The 13,019-nt window shown below is 34.1% G+C and overlaps 2 protein-coding genes across 3 annotated transcripts; one reads left to right on the top strand and one right to left on the bottom strand.

Annotated features, from left to right (window-relative positions):
- Positions 1-253: 253 nt before the first annotated feature.
- On the top strand, positions 254-7,968 carry LOC140880658 (uncharacterized). 2 transcript variants are annotated; one of them, XM_073285287.1, is made up of 7 exons: positions 254-510; positions 946-1,014; positions 1,629-1,745; positions 1,823-1,897; positions 5,198-5,332; positions 5,805-5,946; positions 7,439-7,968. In XM_073285287.1, the coding sequence occupies exons 1-7, from the start codon at positions 334-336 to the stop codon at positions 7,597-7,599; spliced, it is 876 nt and encodes a 291-aa protein (XP_073141388.1). In that variant the 5' UTR covers positions 254-333; the 3' UTR covers positions 7,600-7,968. The 2 variants fall into 2 exon arrangements, with proteins under 2 accessions (XP_073141388.1, XP_073141389.1); XM_073285288.1 differs by lacking the exon at positions 946-1,014.
- Positions 7,969-10,490: 2,522 nt separating this feature from the next.
- LOC140882457 (large ribosomal subunit protein eL6-like) lies at positions 10,491-12,533 on the bottom strand. The gene is made up of 4 exons (XM_073288471.1): positions 12,145-12,533; positions 11,959-12,065; positions 10,880-11,061; positions 10,491-10,805 (listed from the first exon to the last, which is right to left on the bottom strand). Exons 1-4 carry the CDS (start codon positions 12,393-12,395, stop codon positions 10,650-10,652), a joined length of 696 nt encoding a protein of 231 aa, XP_073144572.1. The 5' UTR covers positions 12,396-12,533; the 3' UTR covers positions 10,491-10,649.
- Positions 12,534-13,019: the final 486 nt, after the last annotated feature.

The following is a 13,019-nucleotide window of genomic DNA, read 5'->3' as shown; positions in this document are numbered from 1 at the left end:
AATTCTTTATACCATGAATAAGCACAAAATCTTCAGATTTTAGCATAAAGTCTTTAGATTTTAAGCATAAAAAGCATAAATCCAGTACAAAAATTAAACAATTAAATATTCAAGTTTTGTGGTCTTAAAAAATTATTGCAAAGAATCTTATAAATAGGAAACTAGGATGGGTTTGGGATTTATCACCCTCAAAACCATTTAAGTAAACGGCATAATTGACTTTTGAACTCTTTTGTAAGCGAGAATAATTGCATTTAACTTGAGAATCCAGTGGGATTGCGTTTCCACTTCCACCACAACCCAAGAAATCCAGAAAACATCATATAATCGAATATGATCCCTATAATTTCCAGGCCAGGAGCATTTAATCCTCCAGTAATCTCACCGATATATAGCAACAATCCCCTCTCCTCTGTTTACCCCAAAATCCGAGTGAATTTCACTCGGCAGAGACGCAGGATTCAAGCATCCTCACTGGTGCTCCCGCTCCTCCCCTTCCCAATCCAACAGGTTTCAATGCGAAGGCTGAGTTTGTGATGTTTCCGACGTTCTTTCCTTTCAAAAGTTCCATTCTGCATTTCGGAACCGTAATCTGATTATCAGGATGTATGATTGTGTAGTAACGCGCGAATTCTTGGTTATATTGTGTAAAAGAAACAGGGCTACGTTTCTTTGGTGTGAAAATCCTTTTATTTTTCTGGTTTGTAGCATGTTGCCCGTTCACACTTTATCATAGACGATCAATGTATTGAATTTATTTGATTTCGTTTACATGTTTTTTCAACATGCTAATAGATTACACCTAATATATTTTAGGCAACGCATGCATCTGTGGTTTTCCCAAATCATCACTTATCTGGGACCAAATGATTGAATGAATGACCTTTTTCTATTCCTTACTATGTATATATTTTTTCATATATACGTCTGTTTTCCAATGTATAGGTGCTTGTTCCTTCTGAAGCTAAAACCATACATCTTTATGAATCAAGGTATCTAGCGCTGCTAGATGAGGTAGACAAAATTTCCTACTTGCCTTGTTGGAATTGCTCATAATTAGGTTGTCTCTCTGTGTTCTTTGGCATGGACTTTGTAGGAAAACTATCGGGTGGAGTTGAATTCAAGCTTCAATGCTTGTTATCTCCCCATCCAAAGAGTTCAATACCCGGACTCTTATTAGTGGTGGAACAAGAATAACTAGTTCACCTTGCATCATTTGATTTCAACACAAGATTGTAGTACTTGATTTTTATTTTACATGGTTCAAAGTGCATTGCAAAGAGTTCAAAAGACATTTCATGAACCAATCAATTGCCAAAAATTTAAAAGGTAAAACCTTTCGTGGAAATCGAAGCATGATACCAACTTGTTTGGTGTCAAAGATTTTCGGGTACAATAGTACAGAGAACTGCTAAGTCTATTATGTAGTCCTTTTTATCTTTTACTACATGAATTTTTATTAAATGAGAGAAAATATAACCTGAACTTTTCATTGTGTTTTTTAGAAAATTGTTGCCCCTTACCAACAACATTTTTAGTGATGCATTTATTTTTTCTCTTGTTTGTGTAGAATTGACCTGTTTTCGGATTTTCGTGATATTTTTATCATATTATATACATTGTTGCAGTCTTTGCTTAAGAACAAAGTATTCGTACACTTTGTGTTGGATCCAATTGTTTTTGGTGGCACATCAGTTGAAGGATCATTTGCTGCTAAATATGGTTGTTTGGTCTTCATAGAGAAAGTAAGCTTCTCTGCTACGCAGTTTGTATCTTAGTATTAAGTTATCACTTAGCTGATATTCTCTTATTTGCATCCTAGGTTGAACAACTCCAAATCGGAGCCTTAGTCTCAATAAGGGGTGTAGGCCGTGTAAATATATTGGGTTTTAAAGAAGTAAGTTATCATTTCCCATTCTTAAATATGTGTCATGATGATTTGAGTTCTTAAGTAACTTCTAAAATACTTTCTTCTGTGAACACTGATTTGGGTCTTTGCAATTCCATTGATGGTCATGTTTTTTTGTCCATGTTTGAGTTTGACTTTTGCTATAAAGTAAAATTATGATCTTATTTTGCAAGAAGACAAGGTCTTGCAGTTCTTTCAACCCTTGAAAGTTTGAAAACTAGTATCTTGAAGGTAAAGCGGATATTGCTTTGCTTTGTTAAGCTGTTTGCTTATGGATAGGATTTCTAGAAATGGGTGCTAAAGATTCTTATCCTAATTTTTTCCGCAGAGTGTGAGGTGACATGTGTTGTGGGTGGTTTCTTGTGAGATTAACGAGTTTCTCGATAGAACAACTGAACATTGTGAACATAATATGTTAAGAATAAGAATTGTTTATGGCATTTATGCACTAAAAGAATTACAATTGCAAACAAACATACAATCAATCAGATAAGGCATCTTCCTTTGCATCCACCTATTTTCAGTAACAAAGTCATCCTCTTGATTAATGTGTGATGCGAAGAAAGCAAATGTCACTAGTGTGTAGAGAGTGAAGTTTAGAAAATTGTGTGATATATTGATTGCAAAATTTTACCTGAAAAATCAGTGCTCAAAATCAAGTGTCAATTCAAAAATTTTCAAAACATTATCTTGTTGATCATCTCTTGTGCTTTGGTATTGACGATCACAAAATTTGTTATAGCCAATCATCAAAAGTTTGGCGTAAACATGAACTATTGTTTTTATTTGCAGTGGATTCAACTCTAGCGAACGCGCAAACGCAACTTCACATCATGTGTTGGGGATGACACTTAATTGTCTCAAAATCAATTTTAATCTGCCATCTATTAGGTGAAGACCCATATAATTAGAATTCCATGACATAAATATGTGTTTCTTGTTTAACTATGGTGTCATGCATCCACTAATAATAATTTACCATAATAACTTAGATTAAACCATTTATAATCAATTAATTACCATCCATGCATTTAAACTCTTACGTCAGATGAGCTTGAATATCCTTCTAAATTGTTTTGTAATTTAAGGAATATTACCATGGTTCGATCAAAGATAAGGTATGAGTTAATTGCCGATGAACGTGCCCGGCGTGAGACGTTTAGGAAAAGGAAGCTGGGTTTATTTAAAAAACTAAATGAGTTGAAAACACTATGCAATATTGAAGCTTGCGCAATTGTCTACAATGGAGATGAAACTCAGCCTGAAACTTGGCCCTCCCTTGATGAAGCATCCCGTGTAATTCAGAAGTTCAAAAATTTACCTTCTTCTTTACAAACAACCAACATGGTAAATCAAGAAGGGTTTCTCATGCAAAACTTGGCTAGGTTGGAGAAAAATTTGGGCAACGAGAATAAGAAAATTGAGTCCTTAGAAACGGAACTACTCTTAGCCAGGTGCCTGAACAATGCTGAGTTGGATGCAGCCAATTCAAATGATTTGCGTGAGATGCTTTGCCTTTTGGAGAGGAAGATCCAAATGGTTAATCATAAGATTTCTAATACTGAGACTTCTGATTCTACCATGGTAGCGGGTGGTGTAAAGCATCTAGGCCCGAGGGTCATGATGGACAGTTAAAGCAGCCCATCTGAAAATTCATTTGTGAAATCATATCTTTATTTTATGTTATTTTTGCTTGAATACTCTTTTTATGCTCTTCAAGAGAGTTTTTTTAATCAGGACCTAAGTTGGTTTATTGGTGCTTTTATTTTATTTATTTTTAATTTTTAATCAACATTTTGAATTTTATTAGGCATTTTCAATGTGGTAGCCAAGATTTTTTTTGATTGTGTGCTATTGCTAGTAATAAGCGTTTTTTTTCCCCTTTTTTTATTCATCTACTTGATTTTATTGCGATTTACATTCTTGGAACCAGAAATGATTGTGCATTGATTGCCGTTTGATCTAAGAAGGGCTATATATTTTTAGCAGTTAAAATCATCAATCAAAGGTCACTCTAGGATAATTATTCTTGTTATAGGTCAATGATTTATTTCAGTTATTTTGTGTGGTGACTGGCCCACTCATCTCTTATAGTTACTAAATTAAAAATTGCAAAAAGATGGACTCGTTTTAGACCTAGACATTCTCCTGAGAATTTGAGCTTTTGTTATCCCTTTGTTATGAATGTTATTCATAACGGGCAACACAATCAACTATAATTGATGATGCAAAAAATTTACTCTCCATATCCAACAAGCAATAAAGTATTCATTGATAAGGAGAATTTGAGTTTTTGCTATCACTTTTTTTTCCCTTAGCTTTTGCTATCACTTCGTTATTCATAATAATGGGCAATAATCATGCAAGAAATTAACTATAATTGATAATACAAAAAATATAACTGACTATATCCAACAAGCAATAACATATTCTTTGATGAGATAATATGCCAATGAGGACGATTAATACATTTTAAGACCTATCATTAGTCTCTGTTATATTATGGTCCAGTTTGGAAGGTAAAGAAGTATAATACTTCCATTCTTTCTATTTCTCCAAAACCAATTAATAGGTAAGTGGTCCTGTTCTGGAGCAAATTTATTTGGAGAATAGTAAACATAAACAAAACCAAAAGGAAAAACACTTTCCCTTGCTTTCATATCTGAAATGTTTTGTTTATTATTTTTTATAGTTAACATACATTCTTTCCCATCACATTTTAACAAAATTTCAATGTCATGAACTAATTTAATTATTCCATAGCTATTCTTGATTTATTATGTATAAATAAATTTTATGCCTTTTGAACTTAGAAAAAATACGTGCTTTGCATGTGGAGGCGGTTGTTTTGGTGAAAATTAACTACCTAGTTTGAATTAATTTTATTTCAACTTTTTTATTTATTTCACGTTATTATGAAACTATAGTTGTACATGTGCATTGACACAATTTTTTTTTTATATGAGACGTATAGTACATATTTTAAAGCGTATACATGTTTTAAATCCTCTTTCATTTATCTTATTAATTTTGAACAATTGTTGCAAGCTTCATCTCATTAGTTTGATCAATTGTCCTCGATTTCTTTTCTCGCCATGCTCAAAACAGGGGTCCTGCATCTGTTATGGAGAGTTACATTATTATCTAAATGTTTGATAAATTTGTTGGTTTAGTGAAATTTCTGAGAGTAACAGGAAGCATTTCTAATGTTGATAACATTATTTCTGAAGCATTTCTTTTTATGCAATTGCCTGAGTTATTTATTGCTTACTTTTAAATAATGTGCAGGTACAACCGTACTTGACTGGTGAAGTAGTACCACTTATTGACAATTTTTTATCCGAAACGAACGAAATAAGCTCCAAAATTTTGGAATTGAAGGATGCTCTTTTCACTTTGAATAGCTTAGAGATAAAGCTGAAGGTCGTCTCTTCCCCTCCTACCCCCTCATATTCATGTCACTTCTCCCATGTGCGTCCATGGTCTGTGACAGAATCAGCCCAAGGACGGACGATGGAATTTTTCCTCCTTGTGCAGATTGTGCAGACAAAAGTGCATGTCTGCATGCAGTGTACACTGGGGTGCATTAAGCAGATTGTATTTTAAAAGTAAACTCCCTTCAACCCTATTCCCCTCCTTTCCATGGAATAATGGAAAATAGCTGACTAGAAATCAGAAGGAACTGGACTTTGGTCTAACTCTTTTTTAACACACCTCAAAAGAATAACTTCTGATAAATAGTTGTTTGATTAATTTGAAAATAATTATTATGTTTTTAGAAATGGCCATCTAATTGAAACCATAGAAACTGGAGGACATCTTAGACATGAACAATTAATTGACAGAAATAAAGAACCCCTAACAGGTTGTGAATATTTTGGTATCACTGTATCAGGCTCCTCAGGAAGCACTGTTGCAGACTCAAAGTACAAATTCTCTTCTTTGGGCTGAAAAGAACCTAAGCTTGGATTCCGCAAAAAAATTCATTCCACTCATGACTGAGCGTCTTTCCTTTGTGGGACTTCAACCTGTTTCAGGTAAGATTCTGTGAACTTATCTAAATTCCAACAGTGGTAACTTGGCTCATAAGAATATCACAATATTCTCTAATAAATAACAAATCCAAAATATATTTGATCGAAAAACTTCTTTTAAGAGACACAGATGAATTACTAAAATGTTTCAGCATTTTTTGTCTTTTGGTGGGGTTTAAATATTTTCACCTTTTGTATTCGGGGGGTGACTTTTCATCAAATGTTTGTTTGCCTCCTTGGTCAAAAGAACACATCATTTGGTATTTATAAAAACAATTGGATAGCGAGATGTACATACACTACTCCAACCACTCACAATTGCGTATTTGCGTTTCAGCCACCACTTTGAAAAAATAAAAGAAATACATCCATCCTTTCCTTTTTCCCCTCTATGGAGAAATGAAATTATTATATTTTTAAAAAATATAAATTATTAATATGTTGAAGCAATTAGGCGGCTCGCACCGTACTACCCAACAATAGTTTTTTCACTAGCTAGTGTTGCATCATTTTGTCATCTTTAATTCACCTTACCGTTTAAGATGAGAGCTCCATGAAGCACCGTCAGTTACATAGATGCGTGATTACCAAAGCAAGTGGCCCCCGTTTGTGACCAATCAGCAGAAAGCATTGCCAGAATTTTGAAACCTACCTACTATGACTAAAGTTATTTGATATTGGAATTATTAGAGTACAAGGGAGAAAAGGTTTGTCTTGGAACTAGAAGTTGTGCAATAACCGTGTGAGGTTGGTGCTTTGGAAGAGTTCTAATGAAATATCTTATTTGATGGAGTAACTGCATTAAAAAAATAGTCATTTAAGTTTCAGTTTTTGTTCAAGCTTGAAGCAGCCGAAAAAAAGTGTGGTGCTTAACTCATAAATATCAATGAAAAGATTGTCTTTTACACATTTTATAGCTACCAAGTTGACATTGAATATGAATAAAAAAAGATGATGCAATTTCACTGATTGAATCACCAAGCTAGCTAACAGATAATAATGAATAAAGAAGCTGTTGATGTGTTATTGATCCTCTAGGAAGGCATAATGCATCCTTGGAATTGCAGCTCATGACTTGATCATCAATGCCAATTCCTTGGTCTACTTTTAAGATTTGATACCCATTTTTTTCATTTTTACCCTCAGACATCATATTTTCTCCCTTTTTTCCCCTTTCCTCTGGTGCAAAAATGGTTTATCCACATTCACATGGGGTTTTTTTTACCATTGCCAGTATACTTTGTCTAATTGCCATTCTTCTAGGTCATACATAATCACCATATTGATATTCACGTCTCAGTTCAAGAGAGCTAAATTTATCTTCAAAAAATTACTTGGGGCATAGAAGAAGCTAAAGTCTTGAGAATAGCAAACTAGCTATATCGACCGAACAAATAAATTTATTCCACTAGTTTGAAATAAATATGAATTGGTTGGATGAAAGTTTGTGTAATATACTGAATAACATGTATTCATATTTTCTTTCTGATGGCAGGAAATACTCAATCTGAAGTTCAAGCATTGCAGAATGCAAAGTTAAAAGCAATGGATACCAAAGATACCCTAGAAAGACTGGATATATCCATAGAATTAGTTGAAAAGAATATCTCCATGGTTGCTGCTAAGCTTGCGATTCAATCTTTAGGGGTTCCATAAGGGATGTAAACTTGAAACATCCATCTCGTGCACATTTTCACATGCCACATGTATTTCTTTTACACCATATTGTTGCCCCGGGGGTAGGGGGTGGGAGCTAAAATTAAGATTGGAGGAAATTCCAAATTTTAGTCCTAGATACTGTTTCAAAAATCTAAGTTCGGAAACTAGGATCTGAAATTCTCTTTGCTACCATTGTGATTTTCTTATTCATTAACCTGGAGATGTACATTTTATATGACTATATATTTTTACAGATTTATAGAAGATCAACATTTTATATGCCTCGATTTGAATTCAATTCTTGGGCTCGAAATCGCCCATTCACAGTGTTGCTGTGAACTTTATGTATATTTCAAGAGAGAAAAATTAACTACAAAACTGTTCGCAAAATAATTGTTGCTTGTTGGTGGGTTTACTCTTCATTGCACTGGTTTATGCTCCCAGTATTTATTTTTTGCATTACTGTTTTTATGGATTCCTTTGTTATTCTGGTTCCATGTTCTGTGACTGACAAAGTTGGTTTCTTGATTCTGATTAATGGAAAATGGCCTGCATTTGTTTTAGGGTTTTGTTTCTTTTTCTGAACCAGGAAACTTGATGCATTTATTTTATTTTTCATGAGAGTGAAACGAAAAGATCGCCATATGGTATTGAGCTGCTTGAGGAGGGTCCATTGGTACATTCTTGGCAAGTCTCGGGTAACAGTAATACCTTTGAAACATGGTTGGAAAATGAGATTATTTGCCTCTTGAGACGAACTTAGGATGCCTCACCATTCCAGTTGCATACTGTAATTGTGGTGTATTTTTCCATTTGTTGGCAGGGAGATGGTGAAAATAGGGGCAAGTAGAGTGGTGGAGAAATTGCCCATGGATTTTATGTTGAGGCACCAAACCTACATGGGGATTTAACTTGTGCAACATGCTTTTTTTTTTGGGTGCTATTGTAGAACTGGATTTCGAGAAAGATACAGAAGCTTCACTAGGTAAATCCAGAACACCAAACTCTTGCTTTACATTTTGGCTGGCATCAATTGACTTATATAGAGAACAAGAAAGATTTGCGTTCTCAGATGGTTGAAGAGGATACAAGTGAAAAGGAAAGGAAAAAGCTCACTGAAGAAGAAGGATGAACCAAGTGATTTCTCACTTATTCCGAGTTGGGTAGAAAGGTCAGTCTTTGGTTTGCCCGTGTGATTGAGCTATGGATGTGAGAGAGGTGCAATTAGGATGTTGCATACCATACTTGAGAATGTAAGTTCTCTTGCATATAATAGAGTATATAGATGATACATTGATGGGGCAGGAAGTTCAACTCTAATATTTTCCGTCTTGTGGCATTTGTATCTCAAGAGGAAATGCTGTCATATATGATATGTGAGTGATAATGTTTTCACGAGTGGAGGACCATTGTCATTAACTATTTTCTAGGGGATTTTTTTTTTCTTTTCAATTTAATGTAGACCTGGGGTGGGGCATTTGTAGTCACTAGTCTGTCTTCGATAGACTCCCTCCGTTGGGTCATTTGTTGATTGTCGTGCTTCCCCTTTGTAAATTGGCTGAGTATCCAAATTCATCTTATGCTAATATATAGGGAAACATCTCCATGGTACACATGACAAGCCCAAAGGACATGTTTCTTCTTTCTTCTTCTTCTTTTTTAAACGTAAATTTGATTTGATAAGTTCGATTTTCATTAAATTGATTCAGTAGGTTCAAAATTAAATTTTACTCTCAATAGAACTGATTGAGATCTTTTGCGTGCGTGCGCGCGACTCGTGAGCCACAAGTACCAGTTCTTCCATCAAAGCTACCATTTGGATGAGATTTGTGAACAAGAATTTTAAATAAGTCCAAGGCTTGGACTTTGGACGAGTGGCGTTTTATAAGTAAAAAAAATTAAAGTTTATGTTTTGAAAATATTTTGAAGTGACGAACTATTTTTATGTTTTCAGAAGATGATAACATAAACTATAAAACATTTTAATTGAATAGCTTTTCAGTCATATATTTATTTTTAAAATAATTTGATTATTTATAAAAAAAATAATTGTAAAAGACATTTTTATAAAAATATTTTATAAATATTTATTCAAAAAATAACTCATAATTTTATTATCGATTTTGCTTTTAAAAATGGACCCATCCTAGTCAGAACAAAGATTAAACTTTTATTTTATAATGTAATAATATTAATAAATTATATTACTGCAAATGTGTATAATATAGCATATAAATGTTATATATTAGTATGAATGTACATGATATATTTTTTTAAAATTAATTGAATCTAGAATGATGGAGCTCATTGATTAAATTATTAAAAAGGAAAAAAAATAATGAATTTTTAAAAATTATTAATAAGTAAATGAAATGAAATATAAATTTTAAATACGAGGTTGGGGTAAAATTGGAAACAACATGATTTGATCTTTTTTTTAGAATAAACTTATATCATGCTTCAAAAATAGGAGTTTGTAAAATCCAAATTTCAACACTTGAAATATTAACCATATGATTTTACTTTTTCTCTTTTACAATTCAGTTGTATACATGGTTATAAAGTTTATTCCAAACTTTTCAAGTTTATAAAAGGATCTTACAAAATGATATTATTGACCACAATATAAATGTTTTTATTCTGTATTTAAGTTGTTAATTAATTTTTGTGTAAAGAAATACAACATTTAGTACACATCATGTGTGCCATAGGTTATAGATACGCACAAGTGTCTATAGAGAGAATAACTCTTCGACGGAATCTCGAGATAATATAGCACTTGTTAGTGAACTTGAGATGCAAAATTCCCCGCAAGGAACTGTAAAATAGGAGTTATGTGAGCAAGAGCTTGAAAAAAAGATTCTCAAAACACGAAACGAACAGCAAGGTCATCGGAACCAAATTTGAGTCTCAGCTGAAAACATACAAACTTGAATTAGCAAGAGTTGGATATATCCCAATATGCGGTTCTACTGAAAAAACATGATATAAAACAAAGAGTAATTAATGCAAAATTGAATATAATAACTTGAAAAGTGCTTCCCCCCCTAAAAGACCAACTCATGAGGTTTCATGCCAGCCTTGAGTGAAAATCTTGCACCCAAATAAGCTTTGAGTTCTGGAACAGATTCAATGGCTTTTAATAAAGATACATCTACAGCTTTCTGATCATCTTTCTTCTCCACTGGAAGTGTGGCTTTATCCTACATTTCAGCCATTGTGCCATTAAAGAAGGATCTATGAGCAATAACAGATAGCAAATGATAGAAAAACCAACCTGTTTCTCTGCTTCAAAGAATTCATTCTCCCCCTTTTTACTTTTCTTTTCAACTTTCTTGGCAAAATACTTGTCATCATACTTATCCACGTTTACCCCGGAAACATCGACCTTTGTGGATGATGCAATAACATAGGCCTGGTTCACGCGCCTTAGAGGAACACCATTGATCTTGAATGGTCCTGTGGCCACAATAAATTAATAAGTACACTAATAAGTAATAGCACAGCAGAAATAAGTTAAAATAACGATTGAGGGGAGAAATTTCAAAAAAGTGAGGCTCCTTATGCCGGAAATATGATTTCATATATTAAAATTAACGCACAGTTCAGCTCAATTTTGTCTCATTTTCTATATATCATAGATGGAAATGAGCTGTAAGTGAGACTCGATAACACCTACAAACTACCCACAGGAAACTGCACCGACTCCGAGACATTATGATTAAAAAAATCCAGACTCTAAATGATGCAGGACTCATGAGTGATAAGCCAATTGACAAGGAAGTATCGACCAAACGATCAGCATTGGAGCGACGGATTCAGAAATTTAAAAATCAATCAGAAAACCATGAAACGTCACATCTGTTGTATGCATTTCTCAGAGCCAATTCCAAGAGGTCATGACAGGAACCTGCTTCCGAAGGCAATACGAAGCAGCCTCAACCACATTATTGATAAAGAGGACATTACCAAGATTTATGATCACTCGAGGAATACAATTATCTATGTATTTCACCATAGCACAGTGAATCTTCTCGACAAACCAAACAATATAAGAGCACAAAAATAAAACTATGACAGAGTTTCATACTTCCATAAATGAAATGGGCTATACATTTAGGCATAAATTGCAAGTCTCCAAACACTTTCATGCGTAATAATCCCATGGATTACAAAGTTTCTCAAACACTAAGATCATAATGTTGACGTTTTATTAAGACTATAAGTAGGACACAGCTCATTCAAGACATACATGAAATCAACATAAAACAAACAAATAAATGGCAGCACAGGCTTTGGAAAAAGAGATAAAGAGAAAAGCCCCAAGCATAATAGCATAAAGAAAAATAAACTTGCCTGTAACTAGAAGCAATCCGGAAGCAAGCTGCTTCAAGAAAATAACTCTCTTTCCCTTAAACCTTCCAGCCAAAATGATCAGTACAGTCCCAGGTGTAATGCTCGCTCTACATACAAAATTAAAACTCAACAAAAACGAACGAAAAAAATTAGCAAAGCATTAGAGATAGACAAGAGAATTATAACCTGAGCTTGGTGGGCTTTGGCTTGCGCTTGTTGGAGAGCGGCTTCTTGACGTCATCCGCCGGGTAAAATTTCGGGGGCTTCTCTGTCACCGGGGCGGCCTCCGAAGCTTTCTCGTGTTGGGGAAATTTTCCGCCGTTCCTGGCTTTGATCGCCCAGAGACCCCTCTTGTGGTACATCTGGGAACGGGAAACCTTTCGGATCCCCCGGATCAGCTCCGGATTGCGGGTCCCTCTCGTAGCTTTGGGCGCCATTGATGAATGTTCGTTTGTGAGAGAAGATTTTGCAGACTCGTAAGCCTCAATATAAAACCCTAGGGTAGACGACGAGTACCTAAGAACGCTAATTCATGTGGGCTTCTAATTTGGGCTCGTATAAACAGTTCATTTTTTTTGGTCCTAGATAAAGATAAACGTTGGGCTTCTAAAAATGACTGTTTCACTGTTGGGCAACCAGTTCTTCTTGTTATTGGAAAACTAACCAAAATCTGTGAGATTCTCTCATGTACAAGGAATATGTTAGGTTGAGTTCCATATTAAGACATTAACCAAAATAGGAAATTTCTTGTGAAACGAATGTTTGTGAGATGGTTTGTCTCATAAGAGAAGGTCAATCATTCTCATATTTACAATAAGATAAAAAATAATGTATTTTTATGAATGATTCAAATGAAAGACTCAGTCTCACAAAATTGATCTTAAAAACCGTCTCATAAAATTTTAGAAAATTTTAGAAATTTGCATTCAATAATCCAAATTTATTTTTATATGTGATTTGTTTTGGGATCCTAACATGAGTTGCCCACAAATATTGGAAAACCCAATTTTTTTTTATTATATTATATCATATAGCCCAAACAAATGAAAATCCCGAGATTA

Source organism: Henckelia pumila, chromosome 2 (genome assembly GCF_033568475.1).
Source record: "Henckelia pumila isolate YLH828 chromosome 2, ASM3356847v2, whole genome shotgun sequence".
Classification (NCBI taxonomy): domain Eukaryota; kingdom Viridiplantae; phylum Streptophyta; class Magnoliopsida; order Lamiales; family Gesneriaceae; genus Henckelia; species Henckelia pumila.
Note: the sequence above shows the minus strand (reverse complement) of the source record. Positions and strands in the feature narration are given on the sequence as shown.